This window comes from Daldinia caldariorum (assembly GCF_022478825.1).
Source record: "Daldinia caldariorum strain CBS 122874 unplaced genomic scaffold F4812scaffold_12, whole genome shotgun sequence".
Classification (NCBI taxonomy): domain Eukaryota; kingdom Fungi; phylum Ascomycota; class Sordariomycetes; order Xylariales; family Hypoxylaceae; genus Daldinia; species Daldinia caldariorum.
Genome location: NW_025953048.1, coordinates 522,402 through 545,183, shown reverse-complemented (window position 1 = coordinate 545,183; position 22,782 = coordinate 522,402). Strand labels below are relative to the sequence as shown.

The 22,782-nt window shown below is 45.6% G+C and overlaps 7 protein-coding genes across 7 annotated transcripts; 3 read left to right on the top strand and 4 right to left on the bottom strand.

Moving 5' to 3' along the window:
• Window positions 1–2,076: 2,076 nt before the first annotated feature.
• On the top strand, window positions 2,077–3,663 carry F4812DRAFT_465710 (uncharacterized protein; the record flags this gene model as incomplete). Its single annotated transcript, XM_047938473.1, has 7 exons — window positions 2,077–2,155; window positions 2,226–2,311; window positions 2,362–2,466; window positions 2,529–2,610; window positions 2,669–2,839; window positions 2,895–3,103; window positions 3,187–3,663. 7 exons carry the CDS (start codon window positions 2,077–2,079, stop codon window positions 3,475–3,477), a joined length of 1,023 nt encoding a protein of 340 aa, XP_047788751.1. The 3' UTR covers window positions 3,478–3,663.
• A 265-nt stretch (window positions 3,664–3,928) lies between these two features.
• F4812DRAFT_460707 (uncharacterized protein) lies at window positions 3,929–4,387 on the bottom strand (the record flags this gene model as incomplete). Its single annotated transcript, XM_047937735.1, has 2 exons — window positions 3,929–4,112; window positions 4,281–4,387. The coding sequence occupies 2 exons, from the start codon at window positions 4,385–4,387 to the stop codon at window positions 3,929–3,931; spliced, it is 291 nt and encodes a 96-aa protein (XP_047788750.1).
• A 1,358-nt stretch (window positions 4,388–5,745) lies between these two features.
• Window positions 5,746–6,522, top strand: F4812DRAFT_465709 (uncharacterized protein; the record flags this gene model as incomplete). The annotated part of the gene is made up of 1 exon (XM_047938472.1): window positions 5,746–6,522. The coding sequence occupies one exon, from the start codon at window positions 5,746–5,748 to the stop codon at window positions 6,520–6,522; it is 777 nt and encodes a 258-aa protein (XP_047788749.1).
• Window positions 6,523–7,455: 933 nt separating this feature from the next.
• F4812DRAFT_434059 (Emopamil-binding protein) lies at window positions 7,456–8,857 on the bottom strand. Its single transcript, XM_047934687.1, has 2 exons — window positions 8,311–8,857; window positions 7,456–8,237 (listed from the first exon to the last, which is right to left on the bottom strand). Exons 1-2 carry the CDS (start codon window positions 8,704–8,706, stop codon window positions 7,857–7,859), a joined length of 777 nt encoding a protein of 258 aa, XP_047788748.1. The 5' UTR covers window positions 8,707–8,857; the 3' UTR covers window positions 7,456–7,856.
• Window positions 8,858–9,482: 625 nt separating this feature from the next.
• F4812DRAFT_78817 (HET-domain-containing protein) lies at window positions 9,483–12,725 on the top strand. Its single transcript, XM_047939433.1, has 7 exons — window positions 9,483–9,540; window positions 9,630–9,720; window positions 9,780–9,992; window positions 10,047–10,510; window positions 10,562–11,703; window positions 11,870–12,454; window positions 12,625–12,725. Exons 4-7 carry the CDS (start codon window positions 10,078–10,080, stop codon window positions 12,673–12,675), a joined length of 2,211 nt encoding a protein of 736 aa, XP_047788747.1. The 5' UTR covers window positions 9,483–9,540; window positions 9,630–9,720; window positions 9,780–9,992; window positions 10,047–10,077; the 3' UTR covers window positions 12,676–12,725.
• A 1,224-nt stretch (window positions 12,726–13,949) lies between these two features.
• F4812DRAFT_460703 (glucose-repressible gene protein) lies at window positions 13,950–14,223 on the bottom strand (the record flags this gene model as incomplete). Its single annotated transcript, XM_047937734.1, has 2 exons — window positions 13,950–14,043; window positions 14,102–14,223. 2 exons carry the CDS (start codon window positions 14,221–14,223, stop codon window positions 13,950–13,952), a joined length of 216 nt encoding a protein of 71 aa, XP_047788746.1.
• A 3,217-nt stretch (window positions 14,224–17,440) lies between these two features.
• F4812DRAFT_434049 (uncharacterized protein) lies at window positions 17,441–22,665 on the bottom strand. Its single transcript, XM_047934686.1, has 2 exons — window positions 22,027–22,665; window positions 17,441–21,966 (listed from the first exon to the last, which is right to left on the bottom strand). Exons 1-2 carry the CDS (start codon window positions 22,420–22,422, stop codon window positions 17,842–17,844), a joined length of 4,521 nt encoding a protein of 1,506 aa, XP_047788745.1. The 5' UTR covers window positions 22,423–22,665; the 3' UTR covers window positions 17,441–17,841.
• Window positions 22,666–22,782: the final 117 nt, after the last annotated feature.

Genomic DNA, 22,782 nt, shown 5'->3' with positions numbered 1-22,782 from the left:
TAATATCACACGTGGACTGGTATCGCCAATGCTATTTATTTGACAAGGTTTATGGAGATGGATAGACGTACCAATTAGAGATTTACTTATATACAGGTATATATTGTTGTTATGTTACTTCTGGATGATGTAATATAACTTTTATCGCGACTTCTTTTATCGATACTTGGTCTTAATATCTTATAGATCAGTCCTACCTTATTTTCACATAATAGTTCAGAGACATGCCTTCCTGCGATTCATAACATTGTATAGTACTATAAGAACGTTGAGGGAAACTTGAAGACAGTTGGTTCATATAAGGTTGGTACAGATGGCTCTAGGTAGATTCACTTCTATCTTGAGGTGGTTTTGTCCCGCAAGCCCACTTCTCCATTCAACTAAGTTTCCACCCCAGAATCGCCGTACAATACTTTATTTCTGTGTAGAGTGACAAGTAATATTCATCTGCCGGTGTACTTCCGCATTAATACTGGATTTTGAAATATGTCCTAGCAACATAATTCAGCATATGTCTGATCCCGTTATCTTCGAACGGTAGATTTGTATATTTCTGTAAATTTGTTCCATTCTTTGCGTGATATTCTCAAGTCCTTGGTCTATCCCTCCTGTTATCCACGCCATGCCATTATATGACTGACAGAAGCTTCAACGGTTCGGACCATATGCTAAATCAGTCGTAGTCTTCACCAGCACAAGTACCTAACGGATCAATCAATGCTTTGCTTGTTTACAGGAACTATTCCGACACGGGAAAGGCATCTCTAGGCATGTCCTCGCGCGAGAGCTAAACCGAGAGCTAAAGTATCTAAAACGCCGGAATCGTACCGACTAAGCGAAGAAAATATGTACGTCATAGGCTGTTGCATAGAGTAGTAATGAGATGCGACTCTATATTAATCTCTCATCGTCAAATCTGATTTGCTGTGACTGATTCACTAGAATGAGTAGCCTATACATGAGTTCTATCATCAGTTGTTGGGTCAAAGACCTACAATTACGATCAACTCAGTAGGTATTGGCCTTACATGCAGGGGAATGAAATATTTAAAGTTCAACCCGAGCTGAATTTCATTCAGAAATACCCATCGAGCTTGCCATATCCAGTAAGCTGACGAAATAGACGCATATAGTGTAGACGATAGTAGGTACCACGCTTGAACTCAAATTTTCTCTAGACTACCTTGTATTTAGTAGCTCGTAGGCTATCCAACGGTGTCTGTCAGGAGGCTCACATGAGATTTCTTGCGGAACAACAAAGTTGTTACCCTACCTCCTCCTCTACGACGTGACAGTGTGCGAATGTGCATGTAAAAACTATTGACTCCATCACTGTTATCGTCAAATTCTTTTTCGTTTTTTCTTCTTATTCTTTGCTTATACATATGAGCCATCAATACAGTAACCCGTCCTAATCAATTTACCGAGGCATAAAAGAGGTAGCTCAACTAGCGGAGACCGGCGCAATGGTAAACTGAGAAACTATACGCATTGGCATTGGGTCAGGGCAAGGCTGAGCTGAGTGGCCTAACTTGCCTTAATCTTGGTTCGGGGGCAGGGGGATATCCACACCGCGTGGCCCCCCTGTCATGAACTTATCTGGTTTCGATACGAGCCCCGAGTGAGAAAGGACACGCGATGTCCACGAACGTTGCTAACAAAGGGCCACTTACAACCGCCGAAAGGGCGTGGCGTACTCGGAGCGAAGAAGTGCTACCGAACGCTTGGTCCATTTAGTAGTTTTTAGTTCAACGCCGTCTTCGATCATTGTAACGTACCCCATATTTCACTCCCATCGATGTGTAGACTAGAAAGATCTAAGGCTGTGGTGAGAATTTTAAAGTAGAGTCGATATTAAAGAGTCCCTGCACTGTGGCTCCCTATGTTGTGATTTTGTCACAATTCCCTTCTAGGTATTCAAGAGATGATAGCATACTATAATTCGGTCTGGGGAAATATCTCACAACACTCCAAGCCCTTACAAGGCTTATAAGCTTACCACCTTCTTTGTCATCATATAGTTACGACATTTTCGAGGGCTGATTTACTTGACGAGGGCACCATACGCATTTTACCATGGAGGCCTCGGAGCCAGTGAACCACACGCAAATAACAATTCTTGTTACATTGTCGACTGTGTTAACTGGTATTTCAAGTAAGGTTTGCTTTTATATCCTCCTCAGTCCATTGAATACAGAAAATCTGTCTAATGCGGTGATACGTAGCCGTCGTAGTTGTTACTCGATCATGGATTCGATTTTTCGTCCTGAAAAAAGCGGGCTTAGATGATTGGATGTCTATTGGCGCTTTGGTATGCTTCATAGTTCGCCTTGATGTTATGTCCATTCTAATGCCTCGAAGATCTTTACTCTTGGATATCTCGCCACCCTTTACGTTGGGAAAGCCAAGGGGATGGGTTCTCCTATGGAAACTATATCTATAGGAGATAAAGAGGCACTGCTCCGAGTAAGTCCTAGCTACCTTCCTAAATAGTGTACATTCTAATAAAACACTAACGAGTAACAAAGACAACATTCGCAATTGAGCTTCTATACTACTCGGTTATAACTTGCGTCAAGTCGTCAATTGTGTTCATGTATCATAGGATTGGTATGTGCCTCACATTGTATTGGTAATATGGTTACAAAAGACTAATATCGCGCTGAAGCTGTAACAAATAGCTTCAAAAATTTGTGCAAAGGTACCAACAGCCTTTTGGCTATCTTTTATATTGTCTGCATCGGGGTCGTGGTTGGACAATGTAGACCTCTTCAGAAGGCGTGGGATCTATCACGATTGGTGCAGGGCAGTTGCATAAACACTACGGCCTTCTTTTACTGTTAGTACATAGACCCCCTATCATATGGCTACCCAGAGAACTCACCGTGGACTAGTTACATCTGTTTTCGGAATTATCTTGGATCTTTGGATTCTTATGATTCCTATACGACCATTGAAACACCTACAGATATCGAAGCGAAGCAGACACATACTCTACGGCGTCTTTGGCGCGGGCGGCGTCGCGACAGCTTTCTCATGTGTTCGTCTTTATTCAATACACACCTATACCTTGGCTACTGACCCCTTCCGCGACAGTATTCTTGTATGTAACCGCATCTCTTGCACAACCATCCCTTTATCACTCCTTGAGGAGCTTGAAATTTCCTTCATCTGACTCCTTCATAGGTTAATGTTTGGTCCATGGTGGAGATCAACGTGGCGATCTGGTGCGCAAGCGCCCCCGCGTTGAAACCCTTATTTTCTCCTCGCCGTTTTCTCGATAGCAGGAAGTCGACTAGCCGCAACTACCACAATCTAACTCATCCGGTCCATTCTAAACAGGGCGTCGACGGATCGACATCGCAGTCCCTTATCGTTCCTATACATATTAGTAATAACTATTCAGCGTTACTAAGAGGGTCTTCACCTGGCCCGGAGGAGATTGAGTTGGGACGGCCTCGGCAGGCCCATGTTTGAAGTCCTCTTTTGTCATTTTTGAGGTAAGGAGTTATGCTGAATTGAAGTACTTTAATTAGGGTACTTAAATGAATGGATCAGTGGCCTAACAACCATCTTGAATGGCCTCCGCCGGTACGATGCTGCGCGTGTCTGTATCTACCAGAGCTCTTAATATTACTCTATAATCAGCGTACAATAAAAGGCAGGTTACTACTCGTTTTATCTAGGTGCGATGAGAATTTCTATGAAATCATCGTTGTTAAACACCTTTGTAATGAGCAGCTTACGCCCCTATGGCCTTAACGAGGCACAGGAAAAAAACAGGCAAAATCGCTCAATAAAGGCTACAGGTAGTTTATATTCAGGAATCTACCGACAACCAAGCCTTCGAGTCACCTGCCCAAACCCTATTGCATCATACAGCACCTCATGCATGAATGGGAATCGCCTTAACAGCATGTCTCCGTTCTTACTCTCCTGAGCTTTTGGCCTGAATCGCATCATCGTCTTGTCGTTTACCAACGTATAGTTCTTCTGCAGCTCTGTACCAGCCGTCTATGGTCTCCCTGACGTACCAAGGTCCAGCGTATGCCAACGTGTGCTTGGCGATAAGGGCCTGCTCGGCATCTGTGCCAAAATCCGGGGCCCCGTGTCTATTTCTCCGGGGCGGTCCTCCGGTTTAGAAAACATGAAATTGGCGGACATCCAGCCAGCAGCGTTACAAGTCAGCATGCCCACAGGGGACTGTCTATTATCGAAGTAGCTTGACCAATTATAAATAAAGGTACCTCTCATCTTATAAGCGGCCAAGTCAACCTTACGAAGTCACATTTAGGAAGAAGCCAAGATCCAGTGATGGCTCGATTGCCGCTTCTGATTTCATCGTTATCGTCACTCGGATGTGCTTGTCTGTTGAGCTATCAGACATGAGAATAAGAGATATCGCAACACGTCATGAATCCCGGTCGTCATTTAAGCCACTTTTATATCAGTAGGGGGTTATCTTATCAGCCTATCATGAGCTATGTTGTCTGCATGTCTTAGACAACTCCTTCACAAACTGTTGGTTAAATTGAGATTCGACGTATCACTCATCTCAGATCATGTAACCTAACCAATTAATTCAAATGAAGAACTGGGGATTACTCTCACATGATGAAATTAATTCCACAGAATATATGAGTGGTAGTACATGATTCTATTTTCTCTGTAGATCAGATGCTGCATTACCCAAACATTGCCGTCCTCTGCAGAAGAGATAGTTTGAGCAGAACGGCTAGAGAACTTGCACGAGGTTAAAGAACTTGAAAGCTTGACCTCACTTTCCACGAAAGGTTTGATGTTGTATGCATCGTTCTATACCGCTTCGATAGAGGCAGGTATACCACATACGAGTTACATCTGCAGCTTACAAATTTATACATCCGTGACAGTTATTATGTTACCTAGCGTCGGTGCCATATAGATTAAGTAGGTAGATACCAGGTAGGTAGGTACCTCTACCTAACCCAATTCAAAGCATTAGACCGGCAAGTATTCGCAGTAGTAGGTAGCCGTTAAACCCTCGCATATCTGGAAGAGTATTATGCTACAGGTACCTAGGTAATATTTTTGAATCATCAGCTGAAGGTCATTATGGATTATTATAAGAAGGATGAGTAGCTGATATCCATAAAGAGAACAGAAATAGTCCATTAGCAAATATAATTCCTTTTTCTTGTTGTAATTAGAAAGGATTCCGATTCCTTGACTTTGGACAAAGACATCGCTTATCGTGAATTCGGTGTGGGCAAGGACAAAGTAATTGTTGCATAAGAGGAATTCACAAGCACTGAATGAATATATAAGTAATAGAAGTGTCGAATATGAATCGGAAAGTACCTCTCTTGAGAACTACAGTAGACGTCTTGCCTCCAGTTGGGTAACACGTTCCGCTACCTAAGTCAGATGAAGGCCATATCCAAAGGTATTTATAATTCAGATTGAACTGTGATAATGAGGGAAATTGTCATACCACTGCAAAAAATATTCTATTGTGTGGAAATTTGCATGGTAATTAGACAACATTGCCGAATAACTGTTACTTTCACTGACAAAGAAAACAGCGATTGGCAGCAACCACAAAACGATTGTTAAACCACAAGAACCAAACGGAGATTTCCTACAGAAATAGCAATAAAGGTTTTACTAGACTTAAGGGTCCACATTTCCCCTCATAAACTTAACTGAGTCGAGTCAATCATTTTGGGGGGCTATCATTGGCGAAAGAATCCATTGCCGCCTACCATGACTCGAGGAAACTATAGACGTAGGCGTCCAAAGAGGACCAGGACCCATTTCCATAACTCTGGGATAGAATACGAAGAGCCCCAGAAAGATAAGGACGACTTCAGCGAAGATTATGTCTATGCCAACCCATCAAATTATAACGGGGTTAACACTCACTACTATCCTCAACCAGGATACGCGCATAGACCTCCTAGATCTAATACACAACGCCCCTTTCCAAGGCAGCCTGCCCAACCCGACTCTTTTCTTCCATTTGCCCGTCATAACAGACGCCATAATGTACAACACCAACAGGGACAGCAGAGGTTCCAAGGAGAGGCGGTTGTTCAGTACCACTATCACGACCACTACTATCACCCCTCCAACGTCACCTCGCACGTCCCCACGCAAACCACAACGCGGAGGGATAGTGACATAACAATGACTGACTATAGCGAGGTAAATGTTCTCGAGAATCGCCTTTCAAGGCTTGGAGCCGAAATCAGAGAATTCCTGCAGGCCATATCGAACCAAAATAGCGAGACGATGCGGCTTGTTAACTCCTTCGTCGGCTTTTTAAGGCAGTCAAGACCTGATTCCGAGCTGTATAGAGCTTTGGTCATGAATAACCCCCAAGGGAATGTTACCCAACTTCCCCAGCAGAATCCTGTCCAACCTTCGGCCGCCCATCCTGTGACTCCTATCCCCGTTGTTCCATCAGGGGCGGCCACTGCCGCGCGTCAGGGGTTTAGGTCCAACATACCCTGGCCTACTATGGGCACAGAGATGGACTAGTACGGATGGCTAGCATACCGGCAGGAATATTGTCAGAACTAGAAATAATGCGTATTATGCTCAGGGTAATATACCTGTAGCCGCGAACTAGCGCGACGGGACGATATCTTTCGTCGGAACCGAGCTGAATTTTCGACAATCCTAGTTTGGATATTGGTTACTCAAGAACCTACCTAGCCTAGACTTGCAGCCGTCGAACCTGAGTTCATTAAGGAAACGCAGTGTTTCGAATGTGTAAGTCAAGTCTAAGTGTCGGGGATATGTGAGTAGGGGGCGGGTCGATTGGCTACATAAAATATACCTTAACCCAAGCCAGTTCCTCGTAAAAATGTAGGAGGCCGGACATTACTGGTTCAGAACTAATATGCCAATGTAATACGACCCTGACACTCACTCCGTATACGATACCCACCAAGGGCACACACTCCCCTGAAAGCGAGCCCAAATCAGTTACCTAAAGCCTTGGGTGCTAGAGAACTATATGTTCATGTACATTTTGCGTGGCGTTACGAATTAGAAGTATGTTTACAGCTATTAATTCAAGTTTGATCAAAGAGAAAAATATCGAAAAAGAAAAGGGGAAGAAGCAAACAAAGAGTAGGATAGGGTTCCACTATAGGTTCTAGATATTCCTAATATAGATATGTGCTCTTTTCTTCTTAATCCCACCCTCCTCGTCGCACTTTGCTTCTCCTTTGTGCTTAAAACTCTGGCCTCTCGATTTTCTGTCCGCTAGGATATCCACTTCGAGCTGGGACTATTTAAATGTAAATGTCGAAGGTGGCAGATACCTCTTTTCAAATTTCTCACATCTAGTGATGCCAGTACTTAGTCTGATCTCAAAGCATAAGGTAGGTACTAGTCTTCATATGTTCAAGGCGGATAAATGTCAACACAGAGCATAAGGCATAGCAGGTAGAGGTAAAAGAAAATCCGCCATACATTTCGTTCTGGATATGCAGGCTGAGGACAACTCGGGTTGGGGTGAAATGGCGCAACCACCTAAAGTTTACCCTTCACGTTTCATTCCTAGGTAGTCTTCTACATTAAGCCACAATGTATTAATTCTATCAGCTTCAGCGTGAGTAGTTTTATTCATTGTTATAGGTATTTGACCATCCTCATTCAAACATAAGTACCCAACTCAAGACCGTGAATTCGTGAAACTAGCTCCCTCACCTGTCATTAGCAAGTAATCACTAATGGGTATCATACCATAGCATCAAGGCCAACGTCTCCAGACGCCGACTGCATACCGAAGCTGGAGGACAAAATATACCCCTAGAAATTGTCTTCCAAGTCATTAGATATTCCATAAACCCTACTGCCTTTTTTTACTGCCTTTTTCTTGACGAGGAGGAGGACGACGACGACGAAGACTTGCTTGCAACCTTGATCACAACTTTTTCCCTTATGGTAAATGCATTGTCGATATCCTTGATGGCCACCCAGATCGCGTATAGGGGGATGAAAACCCAGAGCATATTGAAAAATACCAGGTACACCCACTTATACATGAAGTTGCTTGTGTTGAGATTGTAGTTCGAGGTTAGCCACTCGGGGCAGAAGGTGATAAAACCACCGTATAGCTCCATAGTTGCGATTATGATCAGGAGAATGTTGGTGCGCGGATCCTTCTTCGCGATACCGTAGCAGATGAGGCAAGCGAGTGGGCCGGCGATGAATACCGTCAGGAGCTCGAGACTAATAACTGTCTAAAGGAGGGAGGGTTCATATTAGTAATGTGTGAAGGGGCAGCTGATGTAAAAGCGACGAGGTTATACATACCAAATCTGCACCGGCCCATCTCCGATCCGCCTTCGCATACACCATCCAAAGCTGTGCAAACGGATTGTTACCACCAGCCTGCGAGCCGTAAGCGCGGTCGGTGTGGCCAAGGTAATTGCGGGCGGTGGGCGCCAACCACTGCGGGTTAGGCACGTTGGAAAGGGGTATCCACGAGAAAAAGCAGTGGTAAAGAAAGCTCCCCTCGAGAATGAAGTGGATCAATGCATCGAATGCGTGCCATATGAATAAGAACCGATGGCTTGTGGGCGTCTTTTTATCGAGTGCCTGCAGTGATAGGAGGTAAGCGACAGCCAAAATCGCGACGGTTGAAGCGAGGGACACGAGCGTAGTTCGGTCGAATAGATCCGGGGGGAAGGAAGTCTTGAGAGAAGCCATTGCGATTCAATTAGATACGTGGAACTAAACTAATAGAATTACACGCAACCTGTTGCTGATGTGGAAAACAAATTGTTTGTTTTTTTTTAGTATAAAAAAATAAGATGGAGGGGAATTGTAATAATTAACCATGCACGTTCAAAACTGGCGGTGTTCCGAAAAGTTCATTTGGCGTGGGGGGATTTGGCTAAAGGGGCTCGTGCGTTGCTAACAATTATTCTCATCAGTTGTCATACATCATGGCTTAACTTTCTACATGATTTAAGCCAGAAAGTAAAAGGACAGAATTACTATGATCGTTTACGAGAAATTTAATTTCATACAACGTTGTAAAGTCTTTTTTTTCTCCCTTTTCAATTTTTCGTTATTCTTCTAATAAAAGTACCTCTAAAGCAGCAACACAAGGCAAATTGTAAGTAAGGTAAATCAGAAAAATAAACATAACGAATGCTTATCGTCGTTATCTCACTTTTATGAACCCACAACAAACCCGTTTCGAAATACCCCTGGCAACATGATCTGCAATAGCCATAACCTATGATAGCTGGAGCCTGGAGGGTGGATCGAGTTAAAGCCAGCCTTATGTCCAAAGTCTGAATTCGGGTTCAACATATTATGACTCAAAGCATGGTAAAGACTGTATTCTTAAGCATAGCGGGAAAGCGCACCTATCATAGGCGTTCTAATGCACTTAACAAACGTCGGGTTATTTAGGAGACCGTATTTCTTAATATAGAAAGCTATCTAGGTACCTAGCCTGATAATTATCAACGCTCAAGTTTATAATCTAATATACCATCCGTATCAGACATTTTAGTTACCTAAAGTTTGAAGGTAAGTCTTCATATAATGAGATGCAATAACATCGCATTATTCCTTTGCAGTTTCCTCTAGGTAATGGTAAGCTAACCTTGTGTGGAAAGGTTTTGGTTAGACGTTGTATGATACATTTATCTTCATTGTGGCGGTGCGTCAGCTGGATCAGCTCCTCCAAGTCCAGGCCGGGTTTTGACTGTTAGTCCTTGTCTAGTGCTTCCTTTCCTAGATCTGCTTCTAACTAAGCCTTATATAAGTGATCGCAACCCTGGGCGTACCGCTCGCATTCATATCAAGGATCAAGCAATGATGGGCTAACCAGACAATCATGAAACACGGCTCATGCTTGGACTTGGATCTAGCCGATGCAACGGTCAAGCATTGCATAGCGCTTACTTGAAAGTTATAAAATGTTTACTCCTCTCCGAGTCCTCTCTACCCATCTGACCTGGCTCCGCATCTAGGCCATTGTTAGTGCTCTTAGTACTTCACTTAGGCCTAATATAAACTGCTGAAGGAAATAGTTGAATCGAGTCCGAGTAGCCGCTGAATATAATGGCGCGCTGTAAGACTTGCACCACTCTAACCGTAGAGGAGTTGAGAAGCCACATGACCTTCTTCCATCCCAATTTGCGATCTCTCCGGGACTCTGCAACAGCGGGCTGCGACCTGTGTATGCTATGCTGGGTTTCCATTCAACGGAAATATCCAACCAATTCGATCGATTCTGTGCTGGATGGTAGATTCCCTGCTAATTATGAACGCGCAGGGCAGCCCTTGGATGACGAGCGTGTCTGGTTAACGGGGATGTTCTCAGACTTGTTCTTGTTCCGCAATCCAAAAGAGTTAGATAATACCACCGGCACAGACAAGACTAATAACCAAGCCGGTAGTCATGTGTGGGTAGATTGTGGCAGCGAAGCGGACCCAGAGGCCAGCGTCGCAAAGGAAATTTTACATAGTGAGCTCAGCGTATTTGCGGATCCGGGTATATAGGTATCTTGAGCTGGATATATTCGATTTCTGCTAATAAATTTAGGGACGCCTGCTGCTTCTCAGTTCATAGAACGCCTTTTCGCGGCATTTAGGAATAAGGATAGGGAAGTCGACTTTGCTCGTGTGCTCTTGGATGGATGCCAGAAAAGGCACCCGGAGTGTAGAAATACGGACGAAAATACGTCGCCGGAAATGCCTACTCGTGTTCTAGATATCGGAGACACCCCAGGATGGACAAGATTAGTGCAGCCGCAGCAATTAGAACTGCGTGAGCCGTACCTCGCACTATCCTATTGCTGGGGTCAAGGTGTACGGCACACGACAGAGTTGAATGATGGAAACTTTACATCTTTGCTGGAACTAATTGACGAAGACACTTTATCAGCAACACACAAAGAGTGCATTGCTATCGCCCGTCAGTTGGGTATCCGCTACATCTGGATCGATTCTCTCTGTATTATTCAGGGGAATCTCGAGGACTGGATGTATGAGTCAAAAAGAATGGCAGAAGTATACGGTAATGCGACACTGACTATTATTGCTGGACGAGCCGCAGATAGTCGTACAGGATTTAAAGTGAATAATATGGAACAGATAGTACCCCCTTGTCCAATACCATCGACTGAATATTCGGATGGCCTTCATTTATGGTTACCCCGTAGAAAGGAAGAGGGGCCTGTCAGTACCAGGGGTTGGTGTTTCCAGGAAAAAGTACTCAGCAGAAGAGCGCTTGTCTATGCGAAGGAGCAAGTGTACTTCTCGTGTCAACGGTCGAAACTCTGGGAAGATGGCACATTAGACGTACAAGATCCATCACATTTGCGAATAGGATTATTCCCGGACCCTTCGGAAGATATCGATGCGGAGTCCAAGAGAAGTGAGCAAAAACAGCTACGCACCTGGATGCTAAAGCAGTGGTACAAGGAAATCCTTCCAGATTATACACTACGCCGCTTGACAAATCCGGATGACATATTCGCTGCCAGCAGCAGTATCGTTCAACTAACACGGAGAAGTATCAGGTCTCGCTATCTAGCCGGTGTATGGGAGGCAGATATGGTTCGTGGCCTACTGTGGTGTACCTCGTACTCGGTCAAATGGATTCTGAGAATTTCATCCTGGCCTAAACCCATAAGACCTGTTGATAGAGATGGACAGACGGTCACTAGAGCGCCGTCATGGTCGGTAAGCTACCCATCCCTGTATTTTTTTACCTTGTCAGTAGAAAAAGCCGGGTGGAGGAAGGGAGGGAAATGTTCCAAATGTGCTCAATTTTCTTTACCTATAACATGCCACTTGGGAAAAATTACACTCTTAGCTAAACTATAAACTTACCTTCAACTCCTTATAGTGGGCATCGGTCCAAGGCCAAATATATACTCGCCCAGAATATATACGGCAGGACAAGTCTTTCCAGGACCCAACTAACGTCCTCATACGGCCCTCATCTTCATCCAGCAAATCGGATTCGCCAAATGCCGCCCAAACATCGGCTCCGTCGCCACGGGAATCCACTCCAGGATGGACCCTTCTCGAAGATCCCAACTGCGATGCCAACATACTCTACATGCCCATCTGCGAGCTCGCCTTCTTCGGCCGTCCCAAACGCGCCCGCTGCACCGCCGCCACACAGTCCGAACTCGCCGCGTTCCCGAGGATGGGCTGGCCGCAGCGCCGCCTTGCCCTCGCGGAGCAAGGCTTCGTGGCGCTCCTCCAGCCCTCTGAGGCCGAACATGCAACGCTGGAGGAGCTTAAATTACCTACGAATCAGGGTTTTGCTATCACCTGTTTCGATATAGCCGAGGAACGTGCAGGGGTCGAGGACTGCTGGTTTCTGCCCGTTCTTAAGGACAGACGAGAGGGGTTGCTGCTGCGTAAAGACGAATCGGACGGAAAATTTCGGCGCCTGGGTCTTGTGGTATTAGTAAAAGAGCAGGTTTGTCTTTATTCTTATGCCCCACTCTCGATCCCCCCCTTTCTTGTTACCCCTATTCACGCCCGCATGGGAATCCAGCGGGGGACGATACCCGCATCTCTTTACTCTTGTCTTTCGTTTAGTTGCTACCCCTTACTTGAAACGTATAATAGCTAACTTCTGCCTATAAGTTTCTACCATGGTTAATCAGTGGACCTGAGGAGGAAGTTCATTTAGTCTAGTCACCAGAAGACTGTCCCACGGAACCTCGCCCTAGTTTTTGTCTTCGTAAAGCAGAAGGTTCCGAAGGTTCATAGAGACTAAGAGCACTATGATATTTCCTATGCAATCTTATCACCAAATAGAAGAATTGGAAAGAAATGATCGTGTAGTACTTTAGTAGCCATGGTAAAAAAAATCACTCCCCGTGACTTTGTCGATATATTGTTCCATTTCTTTTATATTTCATACTTGGTACCAGTTAAGCATCTAGTAGATGACTGAAGTGCCGCGCTGGTGGTAAAACGGATCGCTTTCTTTAATATTAGGTCATTCTCGACGATCCAGGCGGCTTTGATTATGACCTGTCCTAGCTTTAGCCCGAAAAGCCCTATCTTCTTCATCGATGCCTTGTATATTGGTAAGATATTGTTTGAACTGTCTCATCATATCACATACTTGCTCGAAGCGCTTTTGGTCAAGTGTAGGTACCTGGATCTTGTTCGCCTTTTGAAAGAACCAGTACTGTGCTATAGGGCGACAGCTGTTTCGAACGCTGCATAAAACTGATTTGGCAGCGTACCGTTTGCTTAGCGCGTAGTCCGAGCCTGGCTAAAACACGCCCCACCGTCTTTGATCTGGGCTTTGGACGGATTTCAACTCGCGGAGTGTCAAGATACAGCCTCATTCAAAGGCGCTAAATGGCATTATTCGTAGTCAAGAGACGAGCCATATTTCCAAGGCCTGTTTTACCTCTAATGGGAATAGTATAGTCTTAAGTCGCGCAATAAGTATACTTGAGCGAATGGACGCGTCGCGGACGGCTCGGGGTAGGCCGGGGAGCTTGGTAAGGGGTGGCACCAACATCGACACGCTGGACTTTCCGGAAAGGTTCTACTAAAAACAGCTCCAACATTTATAATATCTTGTACCGCTACCTTGTTTTCTAGAATGGGGTGTGATAAGTACTCTATAGATCGTAATCAAGTCAAGATTGAAGTACTCGTAATCCAAAGTTCACATAACATTCTCATTTCACAATCGAGGCGAATATAGAAGGTTGGCGATGAATAGCGACTTTAATTCTAAGCTATCTTAGGGGTATTGTGAAGCCTGCCATGGCATTGGAGCCTTGCTAGGGAAACAGATCCGTCTCTCCATGCCATACCAATACAAAGGAAACAATTGTACCAGTTCCAAAAGACGCCCAATAATCAAGTTCAATCCTATTTCCCCCACGTTCGTCTCATCATACAAGTCGTATGGAGGTAGGGTTGATTGGTGGGAGGGAAGCAGCTTAGTGCTTGACAGACTCCTTGTTGACATCGGCAGAAGTGTTGTGCTTCTTCTCGTCAACCTTGTCGCCTAGCGCATCTTTTGCAGCAGTGGCGCTGAAGATAAATGTTAGAAGATGAAGTGCTGAGATACCAGTGATTAAATGAAGCTTACCGAGTGCTGAGGTTCGCGTTGTTGTCCTTAGCGACCTCCTTGTTGCCCTCCTTGGAGGCAGTGCTGGTGGCGCCCTTAACGGTGTCGGAGACGTAGTTGGCGGCGTTCGAAATCTTGTCCATGATGATGGTTTGAGTTGTTTGTTGATAACTTTGGAAGTTTGAAGTAGTTGAGTTGATTGTTTGTTGATATTGTTGTTGTGGAAGGATGGAGATGGTGAATGGTAATAGAATTAAAACAGGCCTGACGGGGAATTGGAAGCTCTTTATATAGAAAGTCGAAGCTGGTTGTTTGTCACTCATTCGATGATTCAATCTGGCTACGCTACCTGTTTACTACGTCGTCTTACCGGCAGTCTACCCACGGGGGTTGACCTTGGTAAAGCTGAAGTGTAAAAGACAATACCGGGCACATCATGTGGGCGAGAAATGTACGTCATCATTTACCAGTTCACTATTGTCCCGCCGCTGTCCGCATTCCAAGCTTACATTTGTTTGTAGTAAGTAGTGGTGTATAAGCTGCATTGAGCTACCTAACTGTGTACCTGTTATTGGACTGAGAGATTCCCCTGATAGCCTGACGTCACCACTTACACAAAAGGGACAAAGTTGCACGTTTCGAATGGGATCATACATATGGAATATCACTTTTGCCATATATCTTGACTTAGCGTTTAGTACTCAACATGTATTTCATCATGATCAACACTTGAAAGTTCCCTTTTTTCCGGACTTGATCTGTACTTCCCATGGCTGAATTTTGGGTGGTGACGATTGAAGGCGAACACTTTGGTTGGCTTGCATACTATGTAGCATCTTATTCCTTTTCGGGAACGGTCAGCCAATCAGAGCTATTCATACTGGGGAGCTTCCGCTCCAGAAACTTAGATCAATGCAGGGGAAATATAGAATCAGACAATATCATTGGCTGTTCAGAGTTAGATGTCTCCGCAATGACAACATGACTTTTCGAAGCGTTATTTTATGGAGCAGTCTAAGTCTAGAACCGGCCTCAACTTTGGCTGTGTAAGTTGCCTTTGCTTGCCTTTGCTGCCTTTTGATACTATGTACATTAAAGACACAGTAGATACCGTCGTAATCGGGTCTCTTGCATGGCCAGCAAAACCCTGGTTAGATGTGGGATAAGACATGGTTATCTACGATTTCGTCACGATGATCTCGATTAACTCCCCCCTTCGCTTTCGTCTCATCTGGCTTCATGATTCTTCATGATTGGACTGAGGCTATATCATTCACATCATTCAGCTCTGCATGAGCCTCATGTGCAACATACTTTCAACCTTATGCTTGCGTAGAGCATAAGCCACAAATTTGCCTCTCTGCTTTGCATTACACCTTTATACAGATTAAACGCGCATAAGCCAATAGTTGGCGGAGGTAAAGGTCCGTAAAGTCAAACAAATCGCATTTGCTCTACCTTATTCGGATAACATAATTCTAAGGAAATAATCATTATTACAGTACTTTTTGGTTGTAAGTGGGATATCTCCGTTTTGGTATTACTTATGAAGCTATCGTCATTTACCTTTGGGTGGGGGGGGAATATGTTCTACGCCAGCGGAATTGAAAGTGTATATGAATGACGTCAATTAGTAGTGGGAATAATACATAGGGTAGATCCAGTTGGCAAGGCGAATCTATCTACGGCACTGACACCCCATCTTCTAACTTGGAGCTTACATGGAGGGTCACATTGGGGATAATGATATGGCCAGAGCTTGTTCGGTCACGCGCACTCTCCTAAGCCCGTTGGTGCATAATGCCCGTCCCGGTTCGCGGCTTTAAAACTTAGGTATCATAAGGTTGCCGACGCCTCTAGCTCCAATCCCCAAAGATGTCCCAAGCTTAAAGGAGATCGGAGTTGACCAGATGATAAACACGGGATACCGTGGGGCGGGAATATCCGATGCTCCTCAGACCAATCGCATGTTGCTGTTCAGACAACAGATACAGACCGACGCCGCTATGGGGCGTTGGTGAGACTAGGTTCCGGTCAACAACAAGGAACAAACACTTCATGCGCCCGGCAAGGTTTAGATGACAAGTTCGTGAAAGTTGGCCTTCGGCAAGCCGAGCTCAAGAAGTTATTTCTCGGCAATTACTATATTCTTTCCTACGATTTGAGTTTTGTATGCTCTATAATTTGTATTGGTCTTACAACACAGCCGTCCAAGTAAAATATTTCTCTAAACCATTGACACGCCCGTCTAAACCATTCCCGTGTGATAGAGGCTACTATATATCATCCGCTTTGATCGCAAGTCCAACTTGAAAAGTAAGTACAGCGGCTCAAGGCCATGTACGCCAAATACATCGATTAAGAGTTGAATATTGTCGCATTGCCATATAGTTCAAGGCAAATCATTAACTGAGAACAATTGTGACCGGATATACATATCGTCAGCGCCGCATACAAAATGATCCGACCCCTTTCTCCAGTCCCTTAATCCCACCCCAACTCCTAGTAAGCACTCCATCGTATGTAATATCAAACAAGCAGAAGCAAAGCTCCAAATATCGCCGAAGCCACCACGAGTCGCGTCATCAGCCTGATTCAAACCTAGTAACGGGATCGGCAGCACCACGTGCCAGCCGACGCCCACTTCCGGCATCTACTGTCAGGGGACGTCGTCGGGGTCGAGCTCGGGCGTAAGGTCCCGGGACGAGAAGGAGGACGAGGAGCACGCGCCCTCTAGTATAATTAATGTCATGTCCGTGCTGGAGGCCCGTTAGCCTTTACGTTCCCGAATTAAAATAGGAATGATATAGGTACCTTAGGTACCTAGGTAGGTAGGTAAGTAACCAGTTACTTGACTTGGACTGTATCGAAAGGGATGCTGTCGACTTACTTCCTCGTCCTTCGGGTCCTCTATGGGGTTACTATGAGACCGAGGGGTAATGAGTGATATGCTACAATATCCACATTGGATGAGTATGGAAATAACGGATGCTGGTTTCCATACATGGACGAGGAGGAGAATGGTTAGGAGACGAGATGACTACCTAACGTACTGAGAGTCAATTTGGTGGAATTACGCCTAACAAAAGCCGGTTGTTTGGCGTTTCTATCTCGGTGCTAGAAGAAACTCTGTCAGACAACAATTCTTATAGAAATCGTTGAGAGAAGGATTTAATAGTTTCAGTCTAGCGAGCCGGTGGCGTTGTGAAGATGAGGCACAAGGCGCGGGACGAAAATGCTCAAACCTGCCACGTACGTGTCCGAATAATAATAGTTAGAGCTAGGGCTTCGCCGAAATTAATAGCGGTTTGAGATAATATCAAGTTCACACAAGTCTCAAGACACTCGAGCTGTCGACACAGTAACAAGTGGATTAAAAATGTTGGCCTACTAGTTAGATTGGTACCAAGGGCACCCAAATAATTACATCCCAATAGCTGGTAGCCATAATCTATCTGGGCAGTCAAGCTCACCTTGCCCGTACATTGCAATCATGTTAATAGTGAAAAGGTTATAGTAGTTTAAGTACCTAACCTAAGGTAGCGTACCTATATATCATTAAGCCCAATGCCTCAATATGCCATCTGCCATTCCCATATGATAAGATAGGGAGCTATGCCTCCTTTTCCTAACTCCTAACTAAAATGCAAGCCAACGATGAATAAATAGGTACCTAATACATAGAGAATTTGAGAATGGCCATGGCGAAGTACAGCAATGCTGATGTTGAGTGTAGCGAGAGAGTTGAGTCCATTCTATCCCTACTTGGATTTGCCAGCATCAATTATCTTCTTATTAGCTCTTTCTAGCTTCGTCCTCGCTTTCTCGTCCAATAAGTTGTACCATGCTCTCATGTGTGCAACATAAGTTGTCTCTTTATCGCTATATTCGACGGGAGGCCCTTTGATTTGAGGTGGTTCGCCATCATGGTCAAAAATAGCCCAACTCGATTCATCGTTTGTGCGTAAGCCGAAACCTTTGCCCGGGAGTGAGACTGCCGTGAAGTTGCGGAGAAGCACAATATCGCCAGCCCTGACAATCGGCAGCGTCTCCTTATGCGGCCGATATAGTTGTGCTTCAACAACCGAATAAGGGCCAATCGAGTGATCGGTAATGGTAAAGGACATCATGAATTCGCGCGGGCCGCCCTTAGCTCTTTGTGGGTCCGGCGGATGCATCATGGCGACGGCAATTACGTCCAGCTTCTTTTGAAGATGCTGTCGTAAAACTTTGAGAGGAGTGCAGTCGGGTAATTCATCCCGGAGATGGCGCATAAGTTTTAGTTTCGCAGCTGTCGTCGAGTAACTCTCGTCCTCCCCTTGCGAGGAGGATCTGGTTACAGAAGCTCGAGCTAGTTGTACACTCGAATCTTCCACATTAGGAGATGAGCTTTCAAGGGTACGCACGTTTCTCTCATCTGAAGAAGTGATCTTGGTCACATCATTGTTCTTTGCCTTTCTCTTAGAATAATTGGCAATGCGTGCAAGCTGCACGCTCGGATCTATTGGTGATGTTTCCTGAGGAGAATCAGCGTCAACGTCAGCTGAAATGCTTGGCGTAGTGTCGCGCTGATCTTCTATCTGCGTTCCAAGATCTGGAGACGGTTCTCTTGAAACGAGATCTTGGTTTCCGACCTCTGTGCGAACTTCATCCTCGCTTTCAATGGAACTGGCCTCGCCATCGTAGTCTTCGACCTGATTATGGATTTCATGTTCATCTATCAGCTCAACATCCGTATCCTCGTCAAATTCAGAATTCTCCATGATACTAGCTTGCAATTCTTCATCAATCTCCATCTGAGATATGAATGACAGGCTGGGACGAGAAATACTAGCCTCGACATCTGGTGGGGTATCACTCCTGGTCTCTGGTTCGACTACAATCTCGGTGATGGATTCGACAAAGCTTGCTGAAGCCATATCATCGGCATCAACCTGAGTTTGAAAGGATAAGTTCGGAGAATGAAGCGGGTATTTTGGTTGTGTGGTTTCGTCATATATTTCTTCTGCGCGAGTCTGCTGCAGCTGGTCTGTGGTAGGTTCGGCAGACTGCTCTTCGGTATCAGAAACGGCATCTTCAACCACTGAAGATGTCTTGTTGACTACTTGCTCAGCAACGGATAGAAGTGTCATCGCATTGCTTTCCGCATCTGGCGCATCAACATCCATAGAAATGACTGTCGCGGATTCCAATACTGTATTATCGCCGGTAAGCTGTGTGTCTCGAGGCGTTGGCAGTTGATCAGCCAGGGTTTGAGATCCCGTACCAGCAGTGGTCTCTCGCAACACGACGTCCGTGCTTTTGTCCCCAGTAGGTAACGATACAAATGATTGTGTCAATGAAGGGGATGAAGGTGACGTAACTTCTGCCTGTATTTTTTCGTCTGTGGTAGAAGCAGGAGCCGGTAAGATGGGTACCATGTCAACCATTTCCTCATCCTCCGGAGCATTATCGGATTCATGCCCTCCTATTTCTTCATTTGGTGCTTCTTTAGGTTCCTCAAGGGGTTCGGGAACCCTAGATAGCACAGCATCAGCGGCATGCTCATATTGTACCCTTCCGGGAGACTCAGCACGATGGTCGTTGCTCGACTCGTTTTCGACTGCGCGGCTCAAAATCTCGAGTCCTTCAGCTGCGGATTGTGGAGCATCGCGGTCTCCTTTTTCTTCCTTGCCTTCTACATCCATTCTCTCTTCATCGTCCTGGGTGCGTGTCAACCCTACATCGCTAGGCTCGGGTGATGATTTTCGGTGCACCATAGTCTCGCTAGGACGCGAAGTTAAAGTAAGAACGGGCGTGTGTTTAGAGTCATGGTCGATAGACTCGGCCCCATCACTGTCTTCAGCACTTGGCGCTACTTCTTCAAGTTCTTCAAATTCTTCTTCGAGTTCTTCTTCAAGTACTTCCTCCATGTCTTCGTCCTGGAGTTCGCGTTCTGAAGGCTCCGATTCAGATTTTCCACTTAAATCGGCCGATTCGGCATCCTCTTCTCCTTCAATATCGTTCATCTCCTCTTCATTTTCCTCATCGTTATGTTCTCCATTATCCTGACGATCGTCGGCGTCTTCCTCACTTTCACTTTCGTTTTCACTCTCGGCAACCCGGTTAGGTCCTTGCTTTGGTATGTTTTCCGGTGTTGCTTTCGATTGAATTTGTAATACACTGTTAGAAACTAGTTGGGCGGCTTCTGGTTGGGTAACTTCGTCGTCATCCCCTTCATCCTCTGAGGATGAAATGAGATCTATGACCTGAGGAGCAGCTTGTGAAGCTGGCCGGACAGGCTTTCGATCCTCATCGCCATTGTCATCAGTCTCATATGCGCTTTCATAGTCGAGATTTTCGGCGTCTTCATCCCCTTCGTCCCAACTTTCGCCATCATCGAACTCGGGTTCTAGCTCGTGGGGTTGTAAGTCTTCATCGTGACTATCGTCTTCGTCGTCATCTGGTGCGGTGTACTTCCTCGTATCATAATCGCCACCTATTTCGTCTTGGTCGTATTCAGGCTCATCTTCATCCGAATATTCAGCATCCACTTCATCCTCAACTTCCGCTTCGTCATACATTTCAAGGGGATCAGCTTGGCCGGTCATGACTGTGTCCTCTGCAGCAGTGGGTGGTGGCGGTTCGTCATCCGAGTCACTCTCGTCTATAACCACCGCAGTATCGGGAGATTTCCCCTCCGCACTACTCAGCCTGCCGGTATGAGACATCGATGTTTCTGGAGACTGGTTATTGACCGCAGCCCAAGACGATGATCCCAAATTACCAGATACAGGAACGCTAGTGCTGAACGATCCATGACCAATATCCATAGCCTCTTGGGGAAAGGGGTGATTATTATCTAGATACGAAGGTGGATAATCGATATGTGCCCCTGTAGATACCGCAGTGCTTTCCTCCTCATCTTCAAGGCCTAGCGGAGGATAGTCCGTGTTATGCTGTGGAACTTGAACTGGGTAGCCCTGCTCATCGGTTGCTGGGCCCTCGCTAAGATGGTGGTCTCCATGCTCAATTGCAAGGTGATCAGTTTCGTTTGGTGAGTGTACATGGCTTCCAGATCCTATTACATCATGTCCCGCAGATGGCCTGGCCTCGAAATTATTCGGAAAGATATCAGTTGATGAAGGTTCATTAGGATGTAAGTAGCCCTCGGGCGGAAGATTCATGCGCGGAGTATCCCACTGTTGAATCACATCATTGGGCACATGAATCTCATTAGTAGAGTGGAATGTCGGTAGTTCAAGGCCACTACTGCGAAGCTCACCGCCGACGCCGGGCGGTAAGAGCGATGAAGGTGTTGTGACCGGCCATTCGTTGCGGGAATCGCCTTGGACGTCCCCTTGAACACCATGGTCGACCATGCCTTGGTGGGGGTGGGTAAAATATTCTACTCTTGACGTCGATCCAAAACTCGATTGTGGCTCGTTGTTAGTGCTTGTTTGCACAGATAAGGGCATTGGTAAATCGATTTCCATGGTTTGACATCCCTCATCAGCCATACTGGGTGAAGTAGGTTCAGGACTGGGAGACTGGCTGGTATATTTCCATGCACCGCTTTCACGACCAAATCTTGACCTTTTTCGGCCTCTCCCTCTCACTCCACCATCATCCTCGAATATATCGTATCCATCTTCGAACAGGGACCCATACGACATCCGAGCTCTTTTGACGAAAGCCGGAGACTCGTATTCACCATCCTTAAGCTTCGCGATATAAGTTTTGCTAGGTGGTGTGAGCGCTTCGAGTATTTTAGGGGGAAGGTCTTCGGGAACTATTTCGGTCGACGGCGTTTCAGTGCGATTTTGTAGCTCCGTTGGAGGAGAAAGAGGAGGAGGGGGGCGGTCGACATTAATGAGCCTCGACTCTCCAGCCTCGATTAGGGTAACCTGGGAAAGATATAATTAGTTCCTAAAACATGGAACACAAACCAGTATAAGGTAAATCACCTGAGCCAAGAACTTATCTGAGAATTGCAACTGCCAATCGATCCCAGCGCCTGGCAAACTCTGGCGCTTCTTGACTTGTTCAAGTTCCCACTCAGCTCCGTCCAAACTCAGAAGAACTTCATCACCACTACTTAATCCGCTCTCTCCAGCAGCCTTAGCAGATGCACCGTTTAAATTGACGCGAACCTGGCCTTTATTTCTACGAAGACGATAGTCAGGTTCGGCGAGGATAAAAGCAAATGTGCCTTTGACCGAGTTATAGGGCCATGTGATAGTAACCACGCCGCGCACAGCACGAGATGCCGGGTCAGAAATTTCGGGGTTCAAGTCCGCTATAGCAATCTTGTTCGCGGTGTCGAGACGGTGGAGCGTATTTGACGCGTTTGTGGTATCCATGATGATGCCGGCATAGTTTCGTGGGAATCGCTGGTCGCGTTGAATGCTTGGGCTACGGCATGAGAGAGGAAATTTGAGTCCCGCGCATTTATACGAAGAGCGCTGTTGTGATAATAATTATGATCCAGTGTCTTTCCTAGATTTCCCTTCCCCAGGTATGTAGTATCATCGATCTTCCCTTAGGTTAGGTACAGGAAAGTGAGTGTGTTATTGATGCGTTTTGATGGATGTATTGAATAGCTGAAAACGTCAAAGGTGAAGCTTCGAAATTCACAGGTACATTAGGTACATCATAGCTGCCAGGCTGCCAAGAATCTAGTGTGTCTGCGCCTCAATTACTAGCCACAAACGAGGGTAAAG

Bases quoted from the DNA above. Each gene is read 5' to 3' on its own strand.
- F4812DRAFT_434059 (XM_047934687.1), bottom strand. From the start codon at position 8,706: ATGGCTTCTCTCAAGACTTCCTTCCCCCCGGATCTATTCGACCGAACT. The intron at 8,238-8,310 runs GTATGTATAACC...TCCCTCCTTTAG, and splicing joins GATGGGCCGGTGCAGATTTG to ACAGTTATTAGTCTCGAGCT.
- F4812DRAFT_78817 (XM_047939433.1), top strand. From the start codon at position 10,078: ATGGCGCGCTGTAAGACTTGCACCACTCTAACCGTAGAGGAGTTGAGA. The intron at 11,704-11,869 runs GTAAGCTACCCA...AACTCCTTATAG, and splicing joins CTAGAGCGCCGTCATGGTCG to TGGGCATCGGTCCAAGGCCA. The intron at 12,455-12,624 runs GTTTGTCTTTAT...TCTGCCTATAAG, and splicing joins TGGTATTAGTAAAAGAGCAG to TTTCTACCATGGTTAATCAG.
- F4812DRAFT_434049 (XM_047934686.1), bottom strand. From the start codon at position 22,422: ATGGATACCACAAACGCGTCAAATACGCTCCACCGTCTCGACACCGCG. The intron at 21,967-22,026 runs GTGATTTACCTT...TATCTTTCCCAG, and splicing joins CAGATAAGTTCTTGGCTCAG to GTTACCCTAATCGAGGCTGG.